A 7681-nucleotide genomic window follows, 5' to 3' on the forward strand; every position below is an offset into this window, starting at 1 on the left:
CTGGAACTCACTCTGTAGACCAGGCTGGCCTCGAACTCAGAAATCCACCTGCCTCTGCCTCCCAAGTGCTGGGATTAAAGGCGTGCGCCATCACGTCCGGTCGTCAGGTGCCTTTTCTAAGTACTTCAAAATTCTCTTGCCACTTCTAAAGAAGCCTACTTTGCTTGCCTTGGTATTACTGCCTCCTGAAAAAGGCGGCACAGGTACATGCAAAATATACATTCTGATTAAGATGGTGGCAAATTCTTCACTGGATTTCATGTTCCTGTCACGCTCCCCGACTCCATTGAGAATGCGGGCCCAAGGGAAGGCATGAACAGCATACAAATGAAATGCAGGCCCTAGGTAACTTACCTGGCTTCTAGCTAGAGGTGCTCCAAACTGCTTCCGGACCTTGAGGTGCTCTTGGGTAAGGGTAACTGAAGCATGAGCGGCTCCCAGAGAGCAGGATGCTGGAGAGCAAGAGTCACGACTTCAGCTGTGCCTGAACGGCAGTTGCTAGCCCCAGCCCCTGCCTTCCCTCCCCGCCTCCTTTCTGGCCTCACCAACATTGATCCTTCCACCGTTCAGTCCTTTCATGGCGATGAGAAAGCCCTGCCCCTCGCTCCCAATCCTGTTGGCCACGGGGACAGCACAGTCTTCAAAGATCACAGCTCGGGTTGGCTGCGAGTTCCACCCCACCTGGCAAAAATCAGGGTCTTGGTGGCTGCCCTACGATTTCCCCAAGCAGGGAGACCTTCCCTGTGAACAGAAGCTTGTAATGTATAGGTTCCAGCAACATGACACTTAGACCCATAGGAACATAAAACAAAGGAAAAAGTTTAGATGTACAGGTTTGTCAATACTTAGAAAGATGCTTATTTCAAGTAAGCAATGTTTTGTTTCAACCTGGACTTCGTCTCCAGTCCAGGCTGACTGCAGTGCGTTCTTCCTGCCTTAGGCTCCCAAGTGCCAGGATTACAGCCAGGCCTGGCTAACACAGACGAACACAGAGCACAAATTGACTGTGTGCACTCTGTTTATGAATATCACTCAGGGCTTGTAGGAGCAGGACCAGATCCGTCCTTATTTTCAGTGCCTCTGAGTACAACTTCCATGAGAAATTATTTGGAAATTTTACTTTTAAAGGTCTTGTGAACAATAACCACATATCTCTTTCATATGATTTGTGTCCCCAAAAGGTACTATATTGAAACAAGGTAAATGACATGCAATGTCCTGGAGAGCCCTAGTCTAGCATTAAGCTGCAGTGAGACCCAGTACTGTGACATCAACTCACAAGAGCCAATTATGCACTGTTTTTTTCTAAATCAGCATTCCATAGTCTTGCAAAAGTGGTGTGAAATCAGCCATGAATTGGCAAATGTCACAAATAAGAGTTTTTTTGTTTTGTTTCTCCAAGAAAATTGGCTTACTAGAACATCATTGGATATGTCAGATTAAGCTCAGAGAAAAACCAGAACAGTTGAAATGTAACCTCTGACATAGAACCTGGTTATAATTTTTATCTTTGGACAAGTCACTTGACATCTTGGGACATTTGTTTCCTTGCATAAAAGTACAACTGCTGGACTAGAAAGTTAGTAGATCCTGTTAGCAAAGTCTCACGTTGATGTTTCATATATAAAGAGTTAAAGCCCATCAGCTCCTCATTAAGGTACTCAGAAACTCAAAGGAACTTCAGGTTCAACAAGGCAGCCCGTGGAAACCGTGAACTACATACATATAATACTCGAGTTCCCTCCTACCTAGAAAACACTGTTTTTTACATCATTTCCTAACATAAACCCTTCTAGCCAAGCATGGTGGTGCCTGCTTACAAAACTAGCACTGGAAACACATTGGCAGGAGGATCAAGCGTTCAAGGTGAGCATTATTACAAAGTAAGTCTGAGGTCAGTCTGGGCTAAAGAGATCCAGTCTGAGAAAACCAAAACCAAATAAACTGCAACCAAATTTGCTCTCTCTTAAACTTTTCTAGTCTCTGCCAAACACCTGAAATTTCCCAGTACTGCCCAGTAAGATGGCTACCTCTGCATCTCATTCTGTCAAATCAAATACAGACACCTGAAAGCAAGAATGTATCTGAAATCCTGACCTTAAGAATGTCTAATGATGCTGGGCAGTGGTGGTCCATGCCTTTAATCCTAGTACGCGGGAGGCAAAGGGAGGTGGAGCTCTGAGTTGGAGGTCATGTTGATCTACAGAATGAGTTCCAGGGCAGTTAGAGCTACACAGGGAAACCCTGTCTACAAAAAAAATTCTAATCATTAAATAAACAAACTATGGGGGAGGGTATAGGGGACTTTCGGGATAGCATTTGAAATGTAAATGAAGAAAATATCTAATAAAAATTGAAAAAAAAAGAAACAAACTACAAATTGCTGCTGCATTCTCATACCTGTGATGTCTTTATTTTAAAAAATACTTATTTTCATGATTCAGTGGGTAAAAATACCTGTCATACAAGCAAATGGGCCTCAGTTTACATCCCTAGTCCCCAAATAGAAAGCCAGGAGTTACTGCACAAACATCTGCAACTGCTTTGTGTGTGTTTGTGTGTCCATGTGTGTGTGTGTGTGCGCGTGTGTAAATGGAGCACAAAAAGAGGAAGATTCCCAGGGCTCATTGTCCAGCCAGACCAGCTAATTCATGTCTGTTAGATTCAGTTAGAGATTGTCTCAAACAGAGAGAGAGAGAGAGAGAGAGAGAGAGAGAGAGAGAGAGAGAGAGAGAGAGAGAGAACTTTGAATCTGAATAACCCCCACAGACTCATATCTCAATCTTGGTCAGTAGTAGTTGGTGGCCTTGTTGGAGGAGGTGTATCACTGGAGGGGTTGGCCCTGAAGTTCTAAAAGCCTAGGTCATTCCTAGTTAGCCCTCTCTTTGCCTTTTGCCTGTGGACCAGAACTTCATGACTGTCATGGACTCTAACCCCACCAGAACTGTGAGCCCCAAATGAAATGCTGTCTTTTATAAGCTGCCTTGGTTGTGGTGACTGCTCACCACAATAGAAAGGAACGGAGACAACACCAAAGCCAATCTCAGCCTCCAGATGCAGGTACACAAGCATGCGCACGTGCCCACACACCAGCATTCTACTTTTTGTCCCTATGTGGACAGAAGCATTCTAATGACCCTGGAAAGCTGTAGGGGCCGGGGAAGGGGGCAAACGACCCTCTGCCTTAGGGAAGACGTGCAAGCCTCGGCTCTGGTGCAGCCCAGCCCTGCTCAGATCTTTTACTCCTCTGCACACTGTTCTTACTTCCAGACCTCCATTCTTCCATAGAACTAAATCGAAGAAAAGGAAATAGCTATCCTCCTGGAAAGTCAATACAAAGTGGAGGCTAAAAAGTCTCGAAACTATTGTCAACAGCCTAACCGAAAGAATTCAGTGCCTTCCCTGCTTATTGCAACCCTACCTATACACATTTTTTTTTCTTCTGCAGAGAGGCAAACTATTTTGTTGTTATTGTAAGTTTGGGTGTGTATGTATCACAAGTAGCCCAAGCAGGGCTAGTACTTGCAATCTTAGCCCCAGATTTCAGAATGCTGGATGTATACACCACCATGCCCAGTTGTAGAGATTTTATACAGCTAAAGCTGTGTGTGATTTTAAGTCCAAACGGGGCCAGGAATGACTAAGGGCTCTGCATCCTCCCAGGAGACAGCAGTAGCTTTGAACACTGAGTCATCTAATAAATGCCTGCGGTGCTACAAAAGTGCAGAGGCACTAAACCCATAACCCATTGGCAACTGTGAGGGCCAGAAAGCATCATAAAGAACAATGAGGAAACCCCAGAAGATTTGGAGGAATTCAAGGGTTATTTTACACCTGCCTTACCTTCAAAAGCCCTGATCTAAGGGCAACAACTGTACTCCTGTTTTGATCACCTAAAAAACCCTCAATGTGGGCTGGTGAGAAGGCTCAGCGGTTAAGAGCGCTGACTGCTCTTCCAAAGGTTCTGAGTTCAAATCCCAGTAACCACATGGTGGCTCACAACCATCCGTAACAAAATCTGATGCCCTCCTCTGGAGTGTCTGAAGATAGCTACAGTGTACAGTATAATAAATAAATATTCAAAAAAAAAAAAAAACAAAAAAAACAAACCACAATGTGTCCTAAATTATCAGCAATTACATTATTAAATGTTTCCTATTCACAGCCTGCATGTAGGGTTTAAGTGAGATTATCCTTGCCTACATAGTGAGAATAGCCAGGTTTACATAGTAAGACCCTGCCTTAAAACAACAGTAACAATAAAACTAAAGAAGACCCTGACCAAAACATAAGGTGAACACCTGAGGAGGCTATCAAGCATCAACTCCTCTCCAACATATGCATATAAACATATAGCACAGACATACCAAGAGAAAAATAAACACAGGGCAAAAGCAGACACAGAAAAAAAGATAATTTAAATAGTCCGCAGCTTATGAAACCAGCTGGCAAACTTGTCATTTCCCCAGGGGCCTGCTTCTTTAGCAGTGACTTCTGTTTTGCTACATACCTGCTCATAAACCTTTTCTGTAAAAAAAGGGCAGGAATTGGTCTAACACATGGCAGAGACCCTTAACTAGAGTTGCTTACATTTGAGTAGACACTCACCTTCTTCTCCTTCTTGCCAAAGCTGAGGCCAGGGGTTCCTTTCTCAACAACTATGCAGGAGATACCTTTGGGGCCAGATCCACCAGTTCGGCACATGACCACATAGATGTCTGACTCACCTCCCCCACTGATAAAGGCCTGTGGGCACAAAGAGGCTATATGAGAGTCAGAAAATGTAGAGTTTTAAGCCATCTGGCATCTGGAAAAAACACTGGGACAATCCCAACAACAGAACAAAGGCATAGTGCAGAGGGTAGGGTAAAGGGTACTTGTTCTGGCAATATTTACAAAATCAGGGATTTAGCTGATAACAATACAGAGGAGGGTACACCTCCCAGACCAAGTAAGCTGCCTACCCAGACCTCTTCTACCCTATCTGTGCACCCTCCTGATGTTTCTCCAATCTCCCTGCCCTCCTCATTGCCATATCCCAGCCACCAACTCAGGTGTGGACTCTGCTGGACCAGAGGCCACACCAGCCACAAGAACTCCAGAAGGCCTCCTGAAGACCTCCTTCACTCTCTGGATGCTCCCACCCCAAGCACTATCCCCAAAGTTCCCTTTCTCTAACCCCAGAGGAAACTCCCTCCTAACAAGATAAGATGAGATGAGATGTGATGAAATAAGAGGTAATTCAAGGACTGCTAGGTCAAGACAGATATAAAAAGAAATTAAAGACTTAGAATTCAATGAAAATGAATGTACAACATACTCAAACTTATGGGACACAATGAAAGAAATGCTAAGAGGAAAGTTTTTATCACTTAAGTACCTACATAAAGAAATTGGAGGGGCTAGACAGATGGCTCAGCAGTTAAGAACACTGGTTGCTTTACTAGAGAAACTGAGTTCAATTCCCAGCACCCACGTAGCAGGTCACAACCATATATAATGGGATCTGATGCCATTTTCTGGCACACAGGTGTACATACAGATAGAGTACTCACACACATAAAATAAACAAATCTTAAAAAAGAAAAAAATTGGAGAGATTTTATACTAGCAACTTAACAGCAAATACAGTTGGTTCTTTGAGAAAGTCAACAAGACAGACAAACCCTTACTCAAACTAACTAAAAGAAGGACAGAGAAAATTCAGATTAACAAATTAGAAACGAAGAGGGGACACAACAACAGACACCAAGGAAATTTAAAGAATCATTAGGTAATATTTTAAAAACTTGTACTCGACAGGCAGTGGTGGCACATGCCTTTAATCCCAGCACCTGGGAGGCAGAGACAGGCAGATTTCTGAGTTCAAGGCCAGCCTGGTCTACAGAGTGAGTTCCAGGACAGCCAGGGCTACACAGAGAAACCCTGTCTCGAAAAAACAAAAGACAAAAAACAAAACCCCTGGTGATGGTTTGTATAATCTTGGACCAGGGAGTGGCACCATTTAGAGGTGTGGCCTTGTTGGAATAGGTGTGACCTGGTTGGAATAGGTGTGTCACTGTGGGTGTGGGCTTAAGATCCTCACCCTAGTTGCCTGGAAGTCAGTCTTCCACTAGCTGACTTTGGATGAAGACGTAGAACTCTCAGCTCTGCCTGCGCCATGCCTGTCTGGATACTGCCATGCTCCACCTTGATGATAATGGACTGAACCTCTGAACCTGTAAGCCAGCCCCAATTAAATGTTTTTATAAGACTTGCCTTGGTCATGGTGTCTGTTCACAGCAGTAAAACCCTAACCGAGACACCCCTGTACTCTACAAAATTGAAATTTTTAAAAGGGATAATTTTCTAGATAGATACCACTTACCAATACTCTTCAAATTCTTTCACAAAATAGAAAGACACATCACATTCTTTAAGCTAGCTACTAAGGTCTATTCCTTACTTCCTCTTAAGGCTGACTACCAGGAATAAAAGCCCCCTTTGGTTTATTAATTAACATGCCCAATTAAAATTAAATACTTCATCTGTGGAGGTTTGAAAAGCCCCACAGACTTTGAATGCTTGGCCCACAGGGAATGGCACTGTTAGGAGGTGTGGCCTTATGGGACGATGTGTGGCCTTGTTAGAGGAAATGTGTCACTGTGGAAGCAGACTTTGAGGTCCTATATGTGTAAGCTACACCCAGGATGACACACACAATATCTCCTTGCTGCCTGCAGATATAGATACAGAACACTCAACTCCTTCTTCAGCATCATGTCTGCCTTCTTTCCCCTTGTACCTTTATAAACTGCCATTTTCTTATGTCCCATGTCTATCTCCTCTCTATCCAGAGGCAATCCTCTGTCCTCTGGACAAATGTTCCTCCTCCCTCTCCTTTGTTTCCTTGTCCCTTATCCCCTATCCCTCTGGGGCAAATAAATCTTTGTGCTGGAAACCTGGTCTTAGAATTCCCAAGCTTATATTTTTCCTAACACTGATAGTATACATAAGCAACTCAAAAACTCAACCAGGAAACTCATACAGCTGATAAACACCTTCAGCAAAGTGGCTAGATAGAAGATTAACTCAAAACCAACCATACAAAAAATTCAGCAGCCCTCCTAGATACAAATGGCATATGGAGTGAGGAAAAAAAAATCAAAGAAAAAAGAAAAAAAACCAAAACACCCTTCACAATAGCCACAAACAATATAAAAATATCTTTGGGTAACCCTAACCAAACAAGTGAAATACTTAGATGACAAAAACTTCAAGTGTTTGAAGAAACTGAAGAAGATATCAGAAGGTGGAAAGCTCTTCCCTGCTCATGGATCAGTAGAACTAACATAGTAACTATCCTACCAAAAGCAATCTACAGACTAAACGCAATCCCCAACAAAATTACAACACAATTCTTTATAGACCTGAAGAACCATATTCAACCTCATATAGAAAAACAAAACACTCAGGATAGCTAAAACAATCCTGAATAATAAAAGAACATCTGGAGATATCACCATCCCTGATTGCAAGCTATACTACAGAGTTATAGTAATAAAACTGGTGCTGGGCGTGGTGGCGCACGCCTTTAATCCCAGCATTCGGGAGGCAGAGGCAGGCGGATTTCTGAGTTCGAGGCTAGCCTGGTCTACAAAGTGAGTTCCAGGACAGCCAGGGCTATACAGAGAAACCCTGT

General features: G+C 43.3%; 1 protein-coding gene across 1 annotated transcript in view; it reads right to left on the reverse strand.

Moving 5' to 3' along the window:
• Acad8 (acyl-CoA dehydrogenase family member 8) overlaps positions 1 to 7681 on the reverse strand; it is a 20062-nt gene that overhangs the window by 3644 nt on the left and 8737 nt on the right. Inside the window, exons 6-8 of the mRNA XM_021206968.2 lie at positions 4609 to 4746; positions 546 to 681; positions 355 to 452 (exon numbers count right to left, since the gene is read on the reverse strand). Coding sequence (XP_021062627.1) covers positions 355 to 452; positions 546 to 681; positions 4609 to 4746 — 372 coding nt within the window. The remainder of the gene's footprint in view (positions 1 to 354; positions 453 to 545; positions 682 to 4608; positions 4747 to 7681) is intronic.

This window comes from Mus pahari, chromosome 10 (genome assembly GCF_900095145.1).
Source record: "Mus pahari chromosome 10, PAHARI_EIJ_v1.1, whole genome shotgun sequence".
NCBI lineage: Eukaryota > Metazoa > Chordata > Mammalia > Rodentia > Muridae > Mus > Mus pahari.